This window comes from Mesoplodon bidens (assembly GCF_964165515.1).
Source record: "Mesoplodon bidens genome assembly, chromosome: 11".
Taxonomy (NCBI): domain Eukaryota; kingdom Metazoa; phylum Chordata; class Mammalia; order Artiodactyla; family Ziphiidae; genus Mesoplodon; species Mesoplodon bidens.
Window position 1 is genome coordinate 47861236 of NC_138167.1, and position 21184 is coordinate 47882419.

Genomic DNA, 21184 nt, shown 5'->3' on the forward strand with positions numbered 1-21184 from the left:
AGTGGAAGCTTTCCACCCGGAAGGAGTTCACCCGTTCGCAAAATAGGGATTAAAATATCACTATCTCTTGGGGTTGTGTCAACTAAATAAGACAGTATATTTAAGCGTCAGCATTGTGGTAAGCACTAAATTATTACCATTAATTCCATTTTATTCCTTTAAGTTGGCTCATCGTGGCGAAGGAATGTTTTCAAGGCTTTAGCTACATATTGCAACGCGGCTTTTCAAATGGGTAATTTATACTGCTACCAACAGTGCGGGAGCTTTCCAGTTGCTTTATGTTACAATATACGGTAGGGCTACTCTCTTTGATTACTTTTCTCAGTTTTTGACAGTCTCACACGTTTTCTCTGTCAAGTTCGCCATCTGCCCCGTTTTATACCGTCACCTACGTCACAAGCGAAGTTCTCCGAGGAACCGCCCAGCGGCGCGTGAGCGGACGCCTCATTCAACTTTGCTCAGCGCGCGAAGGCAGAACCCAGTTCTCGCGGGAAGAGACGTGTTTTTTTTTGAACGAGAACTCCTAACCGCACCTTGCCTCTCAAGGGTCACATGACTGGCTCCTGGGTCCTCGACGCAAGGTGTTTCCTGATCGCCTGCTGCCTGTTAACTCGGCTACAGACTGACCCGAGGTCCGTTCCGGAAGTAGATTCTTTAATTTAGCAACCCGTCGGCGGAAGCGTGTCACAATCAAGCCGTTCTCCCCTAGCGGAAGTTTGGCACGTCGCAGTTGCCTCCGTACAGCGGATGTGTGTCGCCGCTTAGGTGACGCTGGGAAGTGCTTGCAGCCGCCGCCGCTGCCTTTTGGTTGAAGCACTATGGAGGGAGAGAGAAAGAACAACAATAAACGGTGGTATTTTACTCGAGAACAGCTGGAAAATAGCCCATCCCGTCGTTTTGGCCTGGACCCAGATAAAGAACTTTCTTATCGCCAGCAGGCGGCCAATCTGCTGCAGGACATGGGCCAACGTCTTAACGTGTATCCTTGCGGCCTAGGCCTTTCGGCCTTGGAGTAGGTCCCGCCCTGTTCGGGCGTCCAGGCTTCAAGGTCTGTCAGACAGAAGGGAAGAGGGTGGGCAGGGACTGGATGTCTAGTTAGGAGAGCCTACGATGGGGCTAACTGAGTTAAGCGTTCGCTGGAGGGAAGCGAGGCCGAGTTAATTTCCCACTCGCTCACCCGTGCCATCAGCCTTGCTGGGAACGCGTATCCTTTCCGCTTTGTGTTTTAACTCCTCTTACTAGTAGTCCGTTTTCGGTGTGTTCTGATCTCCGACTCTGGTGACTTCGAGATTCTGCTTTTCTACTATGCTCTAGGGATCTGGTGGAGCTTTCACTGTTGATGGCTGCCTCTTGAACTTAGTGTGTAAAGAGAGTTTTGAGAAATTTCGATACCTGAAGGTCTTATAAAGAGAGGGGTCTAGAATTAATGCCCCAGCTTTGGCTTAAAATCCGTTCCTTCCCCTTACTAGTTGTTCAAGAAACCTGTCGAATTCTTGGTTTTCTTGTATGTAAAATGGGGGTGATAACTCATGAATTTGATTTCTATGCCCAACACAATGCTTGGCACTCATATATTAAAGTAGCTACTGTTAAGAGTTTTATAGCATTTCAGAGGAAGGAAGGATGTCAGTGTAGATTTGTAGGGAAGTAGACCTACAGACCTAATGTTCTAAAAAGCCTTTTATAAAATACTGGGTTTTAAAGTTACTCAGAGTGCTAATGTATATTCGTTTTCCTCATATTTCAAAGATTTAGTGACTTTTTTCCCTTTAAATGTTTTTGTTTGTCAGGAAACCTACTCATTTTGTAGCAGAGAAAGCTATATAAAGTTCTTTCCACTCTGGAAGTGAAAATTTATTCTTGGGTGCAGCTTCCATTTAAATGTGTTGCTGGCTGTATGTTTGTGTCTTAAGGTTGTGCTCACTTCAAAAGAGGTGTCCTCTTTGGTGCCCGTATCCAGTTTGTTTCCTAAGCATCCAGTCAGTACTGAGTTAAACCTTTTTTTTTTTTTTTTAATTCTGTTTCAGTGCATCGTAGCACTTTCCTTTTTACATGTGTGTCATTAAGGTTGTTGCCATCGTGATACTGTCTCATCTCTGTATATCCCACATTGTTTTCGGAGGTCTTTATAATAAGACATTCAAAAGTTTTTCTTTTCAAGGGAACCCTTGTACACTGTTGGTCGGAGTGTAGCTTGGTGCAGTCACTGTGGAAAACAGTATGGAGGTTTCTCAAAAAGCTAAAATAGAACTGCTATTTGACCCAGCAATTCTACACCTGGGTATATATCTGAAAAACACAAAAACACATATTTGAAAATATACATGCACCCCAGTGTTCATAACAGCATTATTTATAATTGCCAAGATATGGAAGCAACCTGAATGTTCATTGAAGGATGAATGGATAAAGATGTGGTATATATACACAATGGAATACTACTCAGCCATAAAAAAGAATGAAATAATGCCATTTGCAGCAACATGGATGGACCTAGAGATTATCATACTAAGTGAAGTAATCAGAGAAAGACAGATACCATGTGATATCATTTATATGTGGAACCTAAGAAATACAACAAACTAGTGAAAACAAAAAGGCATACTCACAGATACAGAGAACAGACTAGTGGTTACCAGTGGGGAGAGAAGGGAGGGGCAAACTACTGGCTGTAAGTTAGGCTATAAGGATTTATTGTACAACAAGGGGACTGTAGCCAATATTTTGTAATAACTGGAAATGGAGCTCTTTAAAAATTAAAATCAGAAAAAATGTTTTTCTTTTTAGTGAGTATCAAATAACTCACTGAATGAATATCCAATCATAGTGTTTCTGGTCCCAGGGATCACCTTATGAGTGCCAGAGAGAAGTAGAACTGAAAAGGTAATTGCTGGAGCTTAGAAGGTGAAGAGATAAGTGGAGACATACCTAGGGGGCAGATCAGGGAGGGTGTTGTAAATCATTTGAAGAGATATCCTGTGCAAGTATATCACCTTGGCAGGATTTTCAGTAAGCAAGTAACAGGTTTAGGTCTTATATAGTTTTGTTCATATTCCTTCTTGATCCACATGCTGAGAAGCTTTGCTTGTTTATTAATTCAGCAACTTTATAGTGAATGTCTGTTACATATAAGGCAATGTGTTAAGTGTCAATTGGAGGTTAATTGATGAAAGAACAGATTTGCTTTTTAATTCTTAGAGGAAAGTATGATTTTCTTTTTTTTTTTTAAGTTGAAGTATAGTTGATGTACAACGTTGTGTTAGTTTCAGGTGTACAGCAAAGTGATTCAGTTATACATATATATATACATAATCTTCTTTTTTTTTTTGCCACACCACACGGGTTGTGGGCTCTTAGATCCCCGACCAGTGATTGAACCCAGGCCCACGGCAGTGAAAGCGCTGAGTCCTAACCACTGGACTGCCAGGGAATTCCCTACATATTCTTTTTCATATTCTTTTCCATTATGGTTTATTACAGGATATTGAATATAGTTCCCTGTGCTATACAGTAGGACCTTGTTGTTTATTATATATATAGTCATTTGTATCTGCTAATCCCAAACTCCTAATTTATCCCTTTTCCCCCTTTGGTAACCATAAGTTTGTTTTTTGGGTCTGTGAATTTGTTTCTGTTTCATAAATGAGTTCATTTTTGTCATATTTTAGGTTCCACATTTAAGTGATATCATATGGTATTTGTCATTCTCTTTCTGACTGACTTAGTATGGTAATCTCTAGGTCCATCCATGCTGCTGCAAATAACATTATTTCATTCTTTTTTATGGCTGAGTAGTATTCCATTCTGTATATATACACTACATCTTCTTTATCCATTCATCTGTTGATGGACATTTAGGTTGTTTCCATGCCTTGGCTATTGTAAATAGTGCTGCTATGAACATTGGGGTGCATACACCTTTTCTTTCTTTTTTTAAAAAAAATTTATTTATTTTATTTATTTATTTTTGGCTGTGTTGGGTCTTTGTTGTTGCGTGTGGGCTTTCTCTTGTTGCAGTGAGCGGGGGCTATTCTTCGTTGAGGTGTACAGGCTTCTCATTGTGGTGGCTTCTCTTGTTGCGGAGCACGGGCTCTAGGTGCATGGGCTTCAGTAGTTGTGGTGCGTGGACTCAGTAGCTGTGTCTCGTGGGCTCTAGAGCGCAGGCTCAGTAGTTGTGGCACACGGGCTTAGTTGCTCCACGGCATGTGGGAATCTTCCCGGACCAGGGCTCGAACCAGTGTCCTCTGCTTTGGGAGGCGGATTCTTAACTACTGCTCCACCAGGGAAGTCCCTATTTTTAGTTTTTTAAGGAAGCTCCATACTATTTTTCACAGCGGCTGCATCAATTTGCATTTCCACTAAGAGTGTAGGAGGTGTCTCTTTCTCCACACCCCTGAGAGGTAAGTATGATTTTCATTTAGGGGCATCCACTTTGCTTGGCTGCATGGTCTTTTTGGGAGGATATAGAGGTTGTATTTTGGGGAATTGTACTGCCTGTCTGTTTTGGGGCCTTAACTTGAACATTTTAGCTCACAATTGACCATCAACACTGCTATAGTGTACATGCATCGATTCTACATGATTCAGTCCTTTACACAGTTCCATCGAAATGTAAGTATAATTTTTTTATATGGTGTAATCCTTTTATGATTAATCTCAACTTCATATTTCTTTTGTGGTTGATCTTTGCTGCTGAACTGGGATTTGAAGTTTAGAGTTTATGATTGATCACTTTCATTATGTGTCACACTGCTGTTCTGAATCCAGCCTTCCAGTTTTCCTGTGAAGTGTCTAGCTAGTTGTTTAGCTTTAGTGCATCCTTAGAGTAGGTGGATTCTCGAATAAAATAGATTATTGAACATTTAAACTTAACGTTTTTGGATTGGGAGAGTAGCATTAAAGGGGGTAGCATTACACTTAATTTAAGTGTAATTTTTGAAATGGTTAATAATAATATGGGCACAGGGAAACAAGTGAATGTTAAGTCATTTACATTTTCTAAAAACCTTTGATAACATTCCCATCAGTGACCAGTTGGAAGGGGAAGGTACGTTATGTGATAACTGGGGGATGACTTTTAAGACAGAAAAAAGAAAATAATAGTAATAAAGGGATTTTTTTTTTCTGGACAGAATTGTAAATAGTGCTATTTTCAGTTTTGCTACCTGAAATGGTCCTATTTAACATTATTGTAAATGACTTGGAAGCGAGTGCATAGTGATATCCCAGTTGCAGGTAAGCTTATATTTGTTTAATAAAATCACAAGGTAATAGGGCTAAACTTGAACACTTCATATGGATTTGTGAGTCAAATATTTCATTATTTTTTTAAGAAAAGGTTACGTTTTGAGGAAAGGTGTTTCAGACTTTTCCTTAGGATGATAGTTTTTTTTTTTTTAATAAATTTATTTATTTTTGGCTGCATTGGGTCTTCATTGCTGCGCTCAGGCTTTCTCTAGTTGTGGCGAGCGGGGGCTACTCTTCGTTACGGTGTGTGGGCTTCTCGTTTCAATGGCTTCTCTTGTTGTGGAGCACGGGCTCTAGGTGCCCGGGCTTCAGTAGTTGTGGCTCGTGGGCTCTAGAGCACAGGCTCAATAGTTGTGCACGGGCTTAGTTGCTCCGCGGCATGTGGGATCTTCCTGGACCAGGGCTCAAACCCATGTCCGCTGCATTGGCAGTCAGATTCTAAACCACTGTGCCACCAGGGAAGTCCCAGGATGATAGGTTTTGAATTTTTATGCCATAGGAAGAGAAACTGGAAAGTTAGATATTGCTCTTGTAAGATATTGGTGGACTCAGTATTGGGAGTAATTGCACAGGAAACCCTTTAGAGTGTGGATTAACTATTCCCAATTTTTGCTGATTATTCAATCAATTGGGCTGTCTCCTACCCTTAACCTCCCTACCTCCTCTGATTGCAAGGAACACACTCTTAGTAAGAGAGAGAGAAGCATTTAATGAGGCTGTCTGATAGCTCTAGAATAGAAAGTAGTGGATAAAGAACAGAATTTGAAGAGGAAGTCCATAGTTGTCTTGCCCATTATGAAAGTTTTCTACATTTCTTTTATTATGGTAAAGGTTTGAAATCCAGGGTGAACTACATCTCAAATCAATTTGTCTATGCATATGTATGTGTGTGTGTATGTATATTTCCCCTATTTTTACCTTTTAAATTATATCTTGTTTTATTTTCTATGCCTTTATCTTAGCAAGGACAGAGACTCACTTTTCTGTGTATCCTCTAAAGCACTTTTCAGTAAACTTGTTGAATGAATGAATGATCTGGTAATTATCCAATATAAAGAGATTCTTCTGGAGTTTATGACCTTTTCCAAAATCCAATGATTCTTTTTTTTCTTTTTTTTGTGGTACACGGGCCTCTCACTGTTGTGGCCTCTCCCGTTGCAGAGCACAGGCTCCGGGCGCGCGGGCTCAGCGGCCATGGCTCACAGGCCCAGCTGCTCCGCGGCATGTGGGATCTTCCCGGACCGGGGCACGAACCCGTGTCCCCTGCATCGGCAGGCGGACTCTCAACCACTGCGCCACCAGGGAAGCCCCAATGATTCTTTTAATTTGAGGTTATTGGTCCTCTTTAGAGAATTGATTTTAGGCACATTCTGGAATTAACAGATGAAAAATATCACCCCTTTAGTATGTTAATTCTAAGAGTTTAGCTGTGATGAGTCCAAATTCAAATTTGAGGGGACTTAATACATTGTTGTGGCATTGAAATGTAATATGTAGTGTGAAGTTCTCGTACATTTTTCTTGTTATTTTTTCTTATTACAAAGGTAGTTAAGTGCTCATCGTAAAAATTAAAACAGTACAGAAATGTGTAAGGCAGAAAGTGAAAGCTCTTCTGCAATCCCATCCTCCAGAAGTAACCTTTGATAAACATTTTGGTAATAGTGTCTCAGACATTTTTCTGTGCATATGGTACCAGCATTTATGTATTTCTATAAAAATCACTTCTTACTGTACCACTCTTACACAATTGCCTTTATTGCTTAACAGTATGTATGTATTGGACATTTTCTTATTGGTTTCTCATTTTAAGTGGCCACATAGTATTTATTTGAGTAGTTACTATAATTTATTTTACCAGCTCTCTATTGGTGGATATTTGGGTTGTTTATAGTTTATTGTATTATAAATAATGTTACATAAGTTAGTCTGGTACATATATCATGCACTTACGACTATTTTATAGATTCCTATAGGTGGAATTGCTGTGTCCAAGGGTATGCATTTAAAAGTTTTTTTGTGTCAGTTTGCTCTACTGAAAGATTATATCAACACACATTGTTTCTAGCACTGTGGGGGAGGGTTCTTTCCTCTGCATCCTCGCTAACAACAAATACTCATTACTTCAAGAAATATCAAGTTCTAACTACTTGTCAAGCACTAGGGATAGAGTGGTGAGCAAGATAGTGGAAGTCCTAAGTTATTTTCTTAATTTACATTTCTTCAGTTAGTGAAGTTGAACTTCTTATGCCTATTGGTCATTGTTCTTGTGAAATTGAAGAATTGACTTAAAAATTGTCTCTTGTTTCTTTTTGCCCGTTTTATTTTTTTTGATTTTCTCATTTTTATGAGCTCTTTATATATCAGAGCCGTATGTCATGTGCTGTGAATATTTTTCTCGTTTTGTTGTAACTCTTCGTTTATAGTGTTTTCAAATTCAAGCCTAGAGTTCTTGCCTTTTTAAAAAAATTTTAAAATTTTTGTTGAGATATAACATAAAGTAAAGCACAAAAGTCTGAGGTGTGCAGCATGATTACTTTTTGCATTATATATACATAACCACCACTCAGAACAAGATATAGTATATTTCCAGTACCTTGGAAGGTAGAGAAGTTGTCTTTTGATTGAAATAAATTTTATTTCTTTAGCAGACATGATTAAATGACTGGTTTATTTTCACTTAAATCCTGGCATTGCATTTACTCTTTTTTTGAGAAGAAATTCAACCTCATTAATTGAATTTCTGTATGTACTGTCCTAAAAGTTTTCAAGTGGGGGAATGTAAAAGTAGTGGTGAGCAACTTGGTGTATGTGTATTTATTCTGTATTTTATAATATTTGATATACAGGTGTTGTCTTTTAATAGCTGACAAATTTGGGTGTATATTACTCTCATTAGCTGACTCTTAAAAGGTCAAGTTTAGTGGTTAAGACGATGGGCTCTGGAGTCAGACTTGTCTGGATGTGGATCCTTGCTGCACTGCCTACCAGCTATATGCCTTTGAGCAAGTTACCATACGCCTCAGTTTTCTCATCTCTTTGGGGTCAATAATAGTGCCTACCTCATAGAGTAGTTAGTAGGATATAGGTGAATTAATTTACAAAGTGTCTGCATGTAGCAAACAAGTAAGTATTCACTAGCATTATTATTGTTCTTTTAAAATGGAGAAAATCTGGGCTTCCCTGGTGGCGCAGTGGTTGAGAGTCCGCCTGCCGATGCAGGGGACACGGGTTCGTGCCCCGGTCCGGGAAGATCCCACATGCCGCGGACCGGCTGGGCCCGTGAGCCATGGCCGCTGAGCCTGCGCGTCCGGAGCCTGTGCTCCACAACGGGAGAGGCCACAACAGTGAGAGGCCTGCGTACCGCAAAAAAAAAAAAAAAGGAGAAAATCTTATACTCTTACCTGGAATTCCTCTGGGAAATTGCCTTTGATGGGAAAATAGTTTGATAAGCTAGCTTGTTATATGATTCCATGAGGAGCTATGAGTATTTATATGGTTGATTGGACAAAAAGGAGGTTGAAATTTATCTCCTGTGGTCTTTCACTTAACTGAGATATTATCTTGCCTTGTAAGCCATTGTTTGTGTACCATATTTTAGTTAGATTCTTTCAAATATATTTTTAGCCTCTTGAAAGCAAAGTTGTAGGCTTAAAATCTTAAGTGTTGTCTCTGAGTTGTCCTTTTCCTTTTGCCCTGTGTCCAGTCAGTTATAAAGTCCTGTTAATTTTTATAGTGGTACTATTTTTTCTCCCCCTGTAAATATATATTGTCATCATAAAGTTAAAGGAGGACAGGGACTTCCCTGGTGGTGCAGTGGTTAAGAATCCACCTGCCAATGCAGGGGACATGGGTTCGATCCCTGGCCTGGAAGATCCCACATTGCCATGGAGCAACTAAGCCTGTGCGCCACAACTAGTGAGCCTGCACTGTAAAGCCCGCGAGCCACAACTACTGGCCCGTGCACCACAACTACTGAAGCCCGTGCACCTAGAGCCGGTGCTCCACAACAAGAGAAGCCACCGCAATGAGAAGCCTGCACACCACAGCGAAGAGTAGCCCCTGCTCACCACAACTAGAGAAAAAAAGCCCATGTGCAGCCACAAAGACCCAATGCAGCCAAAAAAAAAAAAAAAAAAAATTGAAAGAGGACAGATAAAAGGAGAAAGTGATGGTTTCCCTATAACACAGTGTTCAGAGATAATCCTGTTAACGTTTTGACGTATATTCCATTAGAATTTTTTTCTCTGTATGCAAATACATATATGTATATTTACTGAAAACCTATTTGTTTTCCAAGGTGAAAGCTGGGTTTCTTTTTTACTTTATTTCTACTGCTAGTGCCTACTCTAAACTTTATTTCCTAATGCCTGTGTTATCATTATTGTTGTTTTAATATTTATTTGTTTATTTTATTTATTTATTTGGTTGTGCCAGGCCTTAGTTGTGGCAGGCGGCCTCCTTAGCTGGGGCATCCATGTGGGATCTAGTTCCCTGACCAGGGATTGAACCTGGGCCCATTGCATTGGGAGCACGGAGTCTTAACTACTGCGCCACCAGGGATGTCCCTGCCTGTATTATTAAAATTTTCTCTTTAATAAAATTAACTTTTAATGTATCTGTCCTTTCCTTTTAGTACCACCTACCACTGGATTAACCTTTCCAAATATTTCTTAAACTCTACATTTTTTTTCTAAAATCTGTAGTGTCACTCTCTTCTTAAAAATCTTTTGTGTCCCACATCACTTTATTTATATCTTTTAACTAAACAACTCAGTTTAGTGTTCAAAATGTGCTTTATGCCCCGATTTCTCACACCTTTGTTCGTGCCCATTTTCCTCTGGTTTTTCTTTGTTTATCCTAAGGTCTAGTAGAATATATGTAGCAAGCTCCATATATAACTGCAACAAATATGAAGGAAGAGAATTGTTATTCTGAATTGAATTTGTGGAGAAAAATCTATTCTAGCAAAGTATAACATAACTGCAGGGATACAAATAAATGTTAGAATGCATGTCAGTTCTACTCAGGAAATAGATATTTCACTTTTATAAAATTATTTATTGCTTTCTTTAACTCCTGGTGAATTGTAGTTCATGCCATTGCCATCTTTGATTCATTGAAGTATTCTTGTTAAGGTTCTAGAGACGTTGTGCTTCCTGAGGTTTCCCAGATCACCAGGCTATGTCTATGTTCTATTGCTCTAATTTCTTGTTTAGTGTCTGAGTTTTCTGTCTGCTTGTGGATTGGCTTGACTTTTTTATTTTGGCTGTGCTTCGAGGCTTACAGTATCTTAGTTCCCCAACCAGGGATGGAACCCCTGTCCTGGCAGTGAGAGTGCCAAGTCCTAACCACTGGACGGCCAGGGAATTCCCTGGCTTGACTTTTTTTCCCCCCTCTAATTACCTTCTACTTATAACCTGTTGAATATAATACTATACTTTGAATTCTTTTTTTAAAGACTTGTGCTCTTCGCCATATGTAAGTATAATTGAGATAATTTTTGCATACAATAAAATTCCCCCTTTGGGTGTACAATTCACTGGTTCTTAGTATATTCAGAGTTGGGCAACCATCACCATGATCTAATTTCAGAGCATTTACATCATCCCAGAAAGAAACCCCTCATGCTTTAGCAGTCACTCCCATTCCTCTCTTCTCCCAGCCCCTGGCAACCACTAATCTACTTCTGTCTCCATGGATTTGCTGATTCTGGACATTTCAGTTTACTCCTTTAAAAAAAGTACATAGAGTGCTTTGATAAAACTTAATAATCTCATTTAAAATAGAAAGCTGTCTATTTACATCCAGTGGTTTCTTGAATAGGTAGCTTTTAATGAGAGTTTGTTGAAGGATTGGTTTTCAGAAGTGGACGTGGTTAATGGATAGGAGAGGAGAAGATATTTAAGTAGAGGAGGAGAAAGCATAAACAAGAGGTGACGAAGTTGAGGTAAGCAAAGAAGTTGGTTTAAGACTTAGTTCTTTTTTAGATCTACCTTACTCTAGAAATAAACAAATAATTAATGTGATTTATTTTCTCTTCATCCAGTCTGTGGCTCCAGCAGCCTTATTTTTAGCAGCCAAAGTAGAGGAGCAGCCCAAAAAATTGGAACACGTCATCAAGGTAGCACATGCTTGTCTCCATCCACAGGAATCACTTCCTGATACTAGGAGTGAGGTAGGGGATTAATTATACACATCTGTTTTTCTTAATTTATTTTGATCATAACTTAGTTTTTTAACTTTGATTTACTGACGTCTGAATTGGGGCTGTTAAAGGAACTTTTAGTGTTTGTTTTTTCCTTAACAAAAACATCACAGAAATTTATGGCAAAAGTTAATTGTATTCATTCTGATAAAATTGGAAAATGCAGAAAAAGAAGAAAATATATTACCTAGATGTAATTTGTACCACAGATATATAAATGAACCAGTATTTCCAGCTTCTTTTCTATGAGTAGCTACACATGTATATATTTTATACCTGCTTTTTTCACTTACTATATGCCAAATATTTTCCCATCAATTCTCTGCTTCCTTTAAATATTGATATAATATTTCATCATATACATACATATATTTTAACCATTTTCTCTTAAGATAATTTCCAGCTTTTAACCACTATAATATCACTATGAAGAAAATTCTTTTAGGTTTTTTAATGAATTTTTTTAAGTGAATCTTGTCACTGGTGCATGTGTGCTTATTAACTTTTTAAGAAATTACAAGTGTGCTCATAATAAAAGAACCCAAACACTAAAGAATCATTTAAAGTCAAAGGTTAAGCTCATCTCCCCTCCTTCTCCTAGGAGGATACTGCTGATTACAGTTCAGATATGTATTCTTCCACACCTTTATCCTATGTGTATACATATAGCTTTTTCCCCTTTCCATCCTTCCTTGACTTTCTAAAGAAGGGAAACTCCTGGCTTTAGAAATCAGTGATTGGGGAATGATGAGTTTGGAGAAAAATTATGGATTTCTGTTACTAGATTATTTGTCTGTTACAGTGGGTACATGAGTCATCCATTATCAAATTAAGTGGAATTGTGTGTTCTTCTGATCATATTGGGCAAAGTGGTTGTGGGGACGGTTTGTTTTGATAATAGCCCCTTATTATGTAACTTAAGTGTTTCGCATAGCAGTGTCTTGACTTACTTTGTTTTCTCTTTGGGCTGCACCAGTAGTTTTGTTGAAGAGCTGTTGGTCTGGACTTTTATTTATGTTAGAGACTATAACTGCCATTGGTCTATAGAATTGACCAAATAAATTTTTATTTTAACAAAATAAGACAAAAAGTAAAATCCCTACTTTATTTTTTTTTCTTTCAAGTATATTTACATGACTTCTCACGTGAGTCTCTCTTATGAGGTGACTAGGAGAAGATACTTTCTTCACTATATGGAAAGGGGAATTAGCATAGTTTAAGTCCTTACGGGACTTATTCAAGATCATAAAGTTCAATGGAAAGTTAGCAGCAACATAAGTCTCTTAACTCCTGGCTCAAATCTCATTCTCCTAGAGCTCTAGACCAGTGCTGTCCAATAGAAATATAGGGGAAGTCACATACGTAATTAAATATTTTAAACTTTTCATTAAGCTTTATATAAAAATCTTTACTTAAAAAAATTAAGATTAATTTTAATATGTTATATTTTATATATTATTTTCTTTAACCCCCAAATATAGTCATTTCAGCATATAATCAAATTTTAAAACATTATTAATGAAGTGGTTTACATTATTATTTCTTAACTAAGTCTTCACAATTCAGTGTGTATTCTACATTCATAACACATTTCAAGTGCTCGATAGCCATGTGTGGATAGTGGCTACAGTAATGGCCAGTACAAATCTGAAAGAATTTTTTGTTTGTTCCCTTTTCCTTTGAACCCATTTATGAATTTTAAAAATCTAGCATTACTCCAAAAGGAAGGTTTAACAGGAATCAAATGTTTGAGATTGCCTATAGTACCGTGAGAAGGCTCTGCCGTGTATTTTGATGATGTTGAAAAACAATATATTTTAAATTTTCTTCTGTCTATATCATATGAACTTTAGAACCTAAAATGTCAGTCTGAAAATGAACTAGATCTGTGGTGCTTTTTCTGTAGCCGTTTATAAATAAAGTGACATCTCTCACTATACCACTTTTTTTTTTTTTTTAAAGGAGAATCTGTTAGGGATAAGAGTTAATTTCAGTTCCTACTCTCCCTCATAACCCCACCCTTGCCTTTTGAGGCTTTGATTTCCCTTGGAGGTTGTTAGAATTTACCTACACTTTATATATTATATATTGTATCTTGTCGGGGAATAATTTGTCTTCTCACCTGCAGGCTTACCTGCAACAAGTTCAAGATCTGGTGATATTAGAAAGCATAATTCTGCAGACTTTAGGTAAGTTTATTTTCCTTTAAAACGTTAAAGAAATAAGTACATAATATAATGATCTTAAAATTTGCAAAATAGCAAATAGGAAGAGAATTTCTTGGGAAGGTTTTTGCACATTTTAGAGGTCATTTAACCCTGGCCTATACCACAGAGAAAATGCAGGTATGGCTGACCTTTGAAATAGCAGTTAGCGGGGGTTTTTTGTTTGTTTCTTTTATATTCTAGGATTCATGATTTGCTTGTTAAGATTTGGCAGTTTTTAACTTTCTGATAAATAATGGCAGAAACTATCTAAACAACTTTTTTCCTTCCATAGATTTTTATAGTCTGCTTGTCATTATAGTTAGATAACAGCATTTGTTTTTAAAACTGATAATCAGTGTTCAGACAGTGGAGGTGGAGGAATTCAAGCTATAGCAGTTGATGGGCTAAAGAACTGATGATGTTCTGCTATTATCTATTATTTTCATCAAAGAGACTGCCTTTAAAAGCTTAGCAAATACGGAAAATAAAGATTTTCTAGTTCTTTTGGGCTATCATTTTTCTCTTTAGGTAGGGGAGTATTTCATGAGTTATGTTGGAAAGTTACTGGTAGGGCTGTAGTTTTGCATGTACAAGCATACAGTGAATTCTTCAAAGTTTGTCTCTGAAGTTAGTTTCTGCTAATTTTTACTTTAAATTAGTTTTCTTCAAGGTAACCATATTTTAGGGGACAATGATATTTTTCTGGTGGAGTAAATTTTTATTAATATTTTAATGTGGAAACCAGTAAGATCTAATTTGCAAGAATCAATTATACTTCTGGAATAATTTGCATCAAGTAAATTTCTCAATAGAATTTTTTTTTCTTTCTTTTTTGTTTTAAATCAGTCCCAGACTTTATTTTTATTTTTTAAATTTTTTGGCTGTGGCACGCAACTTGTGGGATTTTAGTTCCCCGACCAGGGATTGAACCCAGGCCCTCTGTAGTGAAAGTGCCAAGTCCTAACCACTGGACCGCCAGGGAATTCCCTAGAATTTCTTTACTTGTACTGGAAAATTTTATTTACATACTCAGAAAGGGAAATTTCATTGAAAATTTTTATTTATATACTCAAAAAGAGAAACTTCATTGAAAAATTTTGTAGACATACCGATCTTCCTTAAGTAATTTTGGTAAAGATCATTTAGAGTTAGATAAAATGATCAGTACTTACAGTAATTGAGATGATGAAAAGGGACAAAACTGAGGTAAGAGAGGAATAGGTTTCAAAATGTTTTCTCAAGGTTAAGCTTTTGAAGATAATCATTACACGAGTAACTGCTTCTTCCAACCATGTATTATATTCTGTTGTCCCTAAGAAAATGTTTTGTGTTTAGATGTTTTTGGTAGCTCAGGGATCTTGAGACTGCATTAGCTTTATTATCTGAGTGGTGCCTTCTAGCTCAAAATATAAGCACCTTTGAAGATAATCTTAAAGAAGAGTGTGCTACATACTTTGTCTGACTCTCTTAGCCTCTGAACAGGCAGTTTTGAGACCAGAAAATGAGGGAGGCCTTCAATGATGACTCAGATAAAAGAAATATAAAATATTTTGAGTATCTTTAGCTTTTTAACCAGTTACTTTTTTTTTTTTTTAGGCTTTGAACTAACAATTGATCACCCACATACACATGTGGTAAAGTGCACTCAACTTGTTCGAGGTAAGGAATCCCAACTTGAGATGCTGTCTTAAATTGTTTTACCATTTAGAGGCTAAGATTTGCTCTGGACAAATACAGAACACAGCTGCTTTGGCCAAAATTTAAATTAAAAAACCTACCTGGCTTAAATCAAAATGAGTGGTTGGAGTTTTTCTTTTGGGTTCTTATAATGTTTTTAGGTGATCTCCAGATAAAGAGAGTTAGTTTCTTATGGATGTTTGTCAAAGCTGGGGGCAGATTTTGAAAAGTCACCAAATCGTAAGTATCTAACAGCAATTTTAAGGATGTCTTGGGTGTTAATTTGATTCTAGGGTTGATTGTCCTAGGCACTCTTAAAGGCCACCCAGAGGGTCATCTAGAATTTATTTGAACTTATTTTCATCTTTGTTAATTCCCTGGCAGGACTTGGTTTTTTTTTTGTTTTTGTTTTTGTTTTTTTTGCGGTACGCAGGCCTCTCACTGTTGTGGCCTCTCCCGTTGCGGAGCACAGGCTCCGGACGCACAGGCTCAGCGGCCGTGGCTCACGGGCCCAGCCGGTCCGTGGCATGTGGGATCTTCCCGGACCGGGGCACAAACCCGTGTCCCCTGCATCGGCAGGCGGACTCTCAACCACTGCGCCACCAGGGAAGTCCAGGACTTGGTTTTTATTCTGATTTAACTTTAGTAGCTGTAATTGCACGAAACCTAGTTCTTATTTATTTAAATAGTAGTATCAAGGATATCTAGACACCACTGTGCATTTAAATGCCATTTTTCATTTTGTAGACTTAACTGATAATTGGCCTTATTTGTGTGTTTCATCTGAAAACTCAGAGTTTTCCCTGAGTTCTTATATTTTGAAAGCATTAAAAGGTTTACACAAACAGAGATGGATAAATGCTAATATTTAATCTAAGGAAGGTTAAAATTTGCTTTGTTACCAGAGCATTTTTTTTTGAAGGAGGAATTTTAATTTGTTTATTTATTTATTTTTAATTTATTTTATTTTTTTGTCTGCGTTGGGTCTTTGTTGCTGTGTGCGGGCTTTCTCTAGTTGCGGTGAGCGGGGGCTACTCTTCGTTGCAATGCATGGGCTTCTCATTGCGGTAGCTTCTCTTGTTGCAGAGCACGGGCTCTAGGTGCCCAGGCTTCAGGAGTTGTGGCTCACAGGCTCTCGACCGCAGGCTCAGTAGTTGTGGTGCGTGGGCTTAGTTGCTCCGCGGCATGTGGGATCTTCCCAGACCAGGCCTCGAACCCGTGTCCTCTGCATCAGTAGGCAATTCTTAACCACTGCACCACCAGGGAAGCCCAAAGGAGGAATTTTTTAAATTGTAATATGTATGAGTAATTTATGTTATTTGCTAATTTTTTCCAGTTATAGCAAGGTCTTCTGGATTCTGATTTTGCCTCCAAATTAGTTCATCCCCTAGCTTAGAATTTCTCAGTGAACCCTTGTATCAGAATCTCTGAGTTACTAACAAGTAAAAATGTTTGTTACATTCTTCTCCAAATGTGTTGAGTCAAACTCTAGGGAGGATGCCCAGGAATTGCATTTTAAACATGTACCCCTTATACCTGGTGTGCAGAATAAAGCTTAGGTCCCTAAGTCGGGAAGCAGCATAATTATTAATATTATAATTAAAAATCACTCAAACTGTTTTCTTTTTTTTTTTTTTTTTTTTTTTTTTTTTTGTGGCATGCGGGCCTCTCACTGTTGTGGCCTCTCCCGCTGCGGAGCACACGCTCCGGATGCACAGGCTCAGCGGCCATGGCTCACGGGCCCAGCCGCTCCGCGGCATATGGGATCCTCCCGGGCCGGGGCACGAACCCGTATCCCCTGCATCGGCAGGCGGACTCTCAACCACTGCGCCACCAGGGAGGCCCTCAAACTGTTTTCTTTGACAGTAGAATGTAAACATCAGGTGGTCAGGGACCCCATGCCTGCCTCATTTACCACTATATTCTCTGCCTTGCAAATATTAAATTGCTTACTAAATAATTGTTTAGAATGAATGAAACTAATAACCTCCCCCCCACCCCCTTTCTTTTTTTTAGCAAGCAAGGACTTAGCACAGACTTCTTACTTCATGGCAACCAACAGGTTTATATTTTAATATTTTTCTCTTCTGTTTTTGGGATAGTACTTTACTTGCGTTAGAATTGTCACTTTTTGATGGGTATATGGAAGGATGAGGTCTTGCACTTAGTAAACTAGAAGCCAAAGATCTAGGCAAGGATCTCTGATACAGTGTGTTATAGACAATTCTATGGTAAAGGTTGATTTTTCTGCACAGTTTTCCTGTGTACCTTAAAATTTCCATGCTGCTTTTTTAATTTGTTAAAGTGATATATTTATTTATTGCTGATCATTTGATAGCCTACTTAATTCTGCATTTGTTACTTTGCTTTAAAATATCCAAGAGCATAATTCTGAAAGTTTGTTTAAACTTGGGGTTCATTGACAGTGACTAAAATCTAATTTGGAGGATTCTGCTGTTACTATATTTTAAAAGACTCTTTTTTTCTTCACCCATGCCCAGATAAATGGGCATGTATATGTGTAAAGAGTTGTGATACTTTTTCTTTCTCCTTCCTTTTTTAAAGAAAAAAATTAATACATAACTTGTATTACCAAATGACTTGCTTATTCTCATCTCCAGTCTACTGGTTGTTCATGGAAACCAAAGACACTCCTAATGACTGTCAGGGCTAAGAAGTTCATTTTTATAGCCTGGTGGGAGAAATTTTAAAAGTAAACTGTCAAGTATATTCACACTTGAGAGAATGATTGTCTATTCATTATTTTAAAGAGACCAGACCTATGATTGGCATGAGACAAGATAATTTTTAGAATATTTCCTTAGGTATTTGACTTAGGGATTATACATATCAAAAATCTTATAATTTTCCTTAAGTTCTGAGCTTATTCTCAGGATAATTAATCCTTATTTTAAAAAACTGAAGACTCAGTCTTTTATTTTTGTTTTTATTTTTTCCAGTCCTTCATCAGTGTGTGGATTAAATGATGTGTAGTAAAAAAAATTAGAAAAGTTGTTACCTGAGCCGGTGGGTTAATGGAAAAAATCATGTTGGGTGCTGGATCAGAGCACTGGATATTTCTTGCCCTTCTTGCTCTCCAGTGGGTTTTTTTTTTTTTTAACTTTTTTTTTTTAAGTAATGGAGAGTTTTAACTTTGGGTTCAGAATTGAGAGCTCATGACACTCTCTTGTTTCCTTCCCTCCGATGTCAGCCTGCATTTGACCACATTTAGCCTGCAGTACACACCTCCTGTGGTGGCCTGTGTCTGCATTCATCTGGCTTGCAAGTGGTCCAACTGGGAGATCCCAGTCTCAACTGATGGGAAGCACTGGTGGGAGTATGTTGACGCCACTGTGACCTTGGAACTTTTAGATGGTAAGTTTTAGAGTAAGGGACCTTGAATAGCACTTGCTCTTGATCTGTCACATATCTGGCCAAAGGTGACTTGATTTCAGATGAATATAGTTAGTTGAGGTTATTCTTATTTCATTACTTCTGCCTCTCTGAGTTTTTCTTAAATGTTCTAATTTCATTTGTAGAACTGACACATGAATTTCTACAGATTCTGGAGAAAACCCCCAACCGGCTCAAACGAATTCGGAATTGGAGGGTAAGAATTATTGCTGTCAGTTTGTGGAACAAACCATTTTCTTTTTTTGACCACACCAGTGAAAATACCAGATATGGACATGTACCCTCGGTTTGGAATTTCCCTTTTTGTAGTTATGCAATAGTCATAATTTCAACTTCATAGCTTGGCTTCTGGCCCAGAAATCCATTGCTGTAGGCGACAGTGAGATTTATTTGGTGTTTTGCGACTCTTGTGATTTAGTCATTTGGTCAGCAACATTAGTTATTTTTTTGTATGGGGAGTGTTAAGGGGAAAAATTTGGCTTTTCTGAGTCATAGAATGTTGGCTTCTGGTATAGGAAAGATTCAGAGTTAGGAGATTAGAACTGGTATTATAATTTTGTCTTTGACATTACCTGCTTTTAAATGGATTTTAGAATTTTGTTTTTATATAGATTGCAGTCTAAAGTTGTATTTCAGATATTTTTCAAAGTCTTATATATGAATAGTGGAATTAGCACCATTTGTTGAGAAGACTGTCCCTTCCCCATTGAATGGTCTTGGCACCCTTGTCAAAAATCATTTGACCATGTATGTGAAGGTTTATTTCTGGGCTTTCTTTTCTGTTCCATTCATCTATATGTCTATATGTCAGTACCCCACTGTTTTGATTACTGTGGTTTTGTAGTAAGTTTTGGAATCAGGAAGTGTGAGTCTTTCTGTTTTGTTCTTCATTTTCAAGATTGTTTTGACTATTCAGGGTCCTTTGAGATCCCATATGAATTCTAGGATTTTTTTTTTTTTTAATTTAATTTGGCTGCGCTGGGTCTTAGTTGCAGCACTCGGGATCTTTGTTGCGGCATGTAGGCTTCTTAGTTGCAGCATATGGACGCTTAGTTGCAGCATGCAGACTCTTAGTTGTGGCATGCATGCGGGATCTAGTTTCCTGACCAGGGATCGAACCCGGGCCCCTTGCATTGGGAGTGTGGAGTCTTAACCACTGGACCACCAGGGAAGTCCCCCCACATTTTAACAGTATTAATGTTTGAATTAATGTTTAGATCCAGAACATAGGTGAGTTTCTAGTTATGTTTTACTTAATTTTTTTCAGCAGTGTTTTGCAGTTTTCATTGTACAAGTCTTTTACTTCCTTGGTTAATTTCCAAGTATTTTATTCTTTTTGGTGCTGTTGTAAATGGAATTGTTTTCATAATTTCCTTTTTAGATTGTTTATTCATGTAGAGAAATGTAACTGAATTTTATTTGTTGACTTTGTATCCTGTTACTTTGCCCAATTCATTTATTAATTTTAATAAAATCAGAAAAATTATTTTTGGTTGAGTCTTTAGAGTTATCTACATATAAGCTCATGTCATCTGCAAACAGAGATAATTTTACTTCTTCTTTTCCAATTTGATGCTGTTTTTTTTTCTTGCCTGATTGCTGTGGCTAGCACTTCCAGTACAGTGTTGAATGGAAGTGGTGAAAGTGAACATCTTTTCCTTATTCCTGATCTTAAGGAAAACTTTCAGTCTTTCGCCATTGAATGTGATGTTCACTGTGGGTTTTTTATATGTGACTTTCATTATGTTGAGGTAGTTTCCTCTTTATGTTCCTAGTTGAGTGTTTTTATCATGAAAGTGTGTTGAATTTTGTCAAATGCTTTCTCTGCACAAATTGAGATGATCATGTGATTTGTTTCCTTCATTCTGTTTGTGTGACATATTACATCAATTGATTTCCATATGTTGAGCCCTCCTTATATTCCAGGAATAAATTCCACTTGGTCATGCATGATATGTAATTTTTTTAAAATGCCGCCAAATTCATCTTGCTAGTATTTTGTTGAGGATTTTTGCATCCGTGGTTATAAGGGATATTGGCCTGTAGTTTTCCTTTCTTGTAGTGTTTTTGTCTAGCTTTGGTATCAGGGTAATGCTTGTCTCATGGAATGAGTTGAGAAGTGTTCCCTCCTCTTCAGATTTTTGGAAAGCTTGAAAAGGAGTGGCATTACTTCGTTAAATGATTGGTAGGATTAACCAGTAAGGCACTTTTTCCTTTGGAGATTTTTGATTACTGATTCAATTTTATTTATTTATTTTTTTAAATTTATTTATTTATTTTTGGCTCTGTTGGGTCTTCATTGCTACACGCAGGCTTTCTCTAGTTGCAGGGAGCGGGGGCTACTCTTTGTTGTGGTGGGCAGGCTTCTCATTGCAGTGGCTTCTCTTGTTGCAGAGCATGGGCTCTAGGTGCACGTGGGCTCAGTAGTTGTGGC

At 37.8% G+C, this 21184-nt stretch overlaps 1 protein-coding gene across 1 annotated transcript in view; it reads left to right on the forward strand.

Moving 5' to 3' along the window:
• Positions 1–559: 559 nt before the first annotated feature.
• CCNT1 (cyclin T1) overlaps positions 560–21184 on the forward strand; it is a 29102-nt gene continuing 8477 nt past the window's right edge. The window contains exons 1-8 of the mRNA XM_081247817.1: positions 560–979; positions 4530–4611; positions 11294–11422; positions 13581–13641; positions 15256–15318; positions 17353–17398; positions 18548–18711; positions 18876–18946. Of these exons, the coding sequence (XP_081103943.1) occupies positions 819–979; positions 4530–4611; positions 11294–11422; positions 13581–13641; positions 15256–15318; positions 17353–17398; positions 18548–18711; positions 18876–18946 (777 nt within the window). The 5' untranslated portion in view covers positions 560–818. The remainder of the gene's footprint in view (positions 980–4529; positions 4612–11293; positions 11423–13580; positions 13642–15255; positions 15319–17352; positions 17399–18547; positions 18712–18875; positions 18947–21184) is intronic.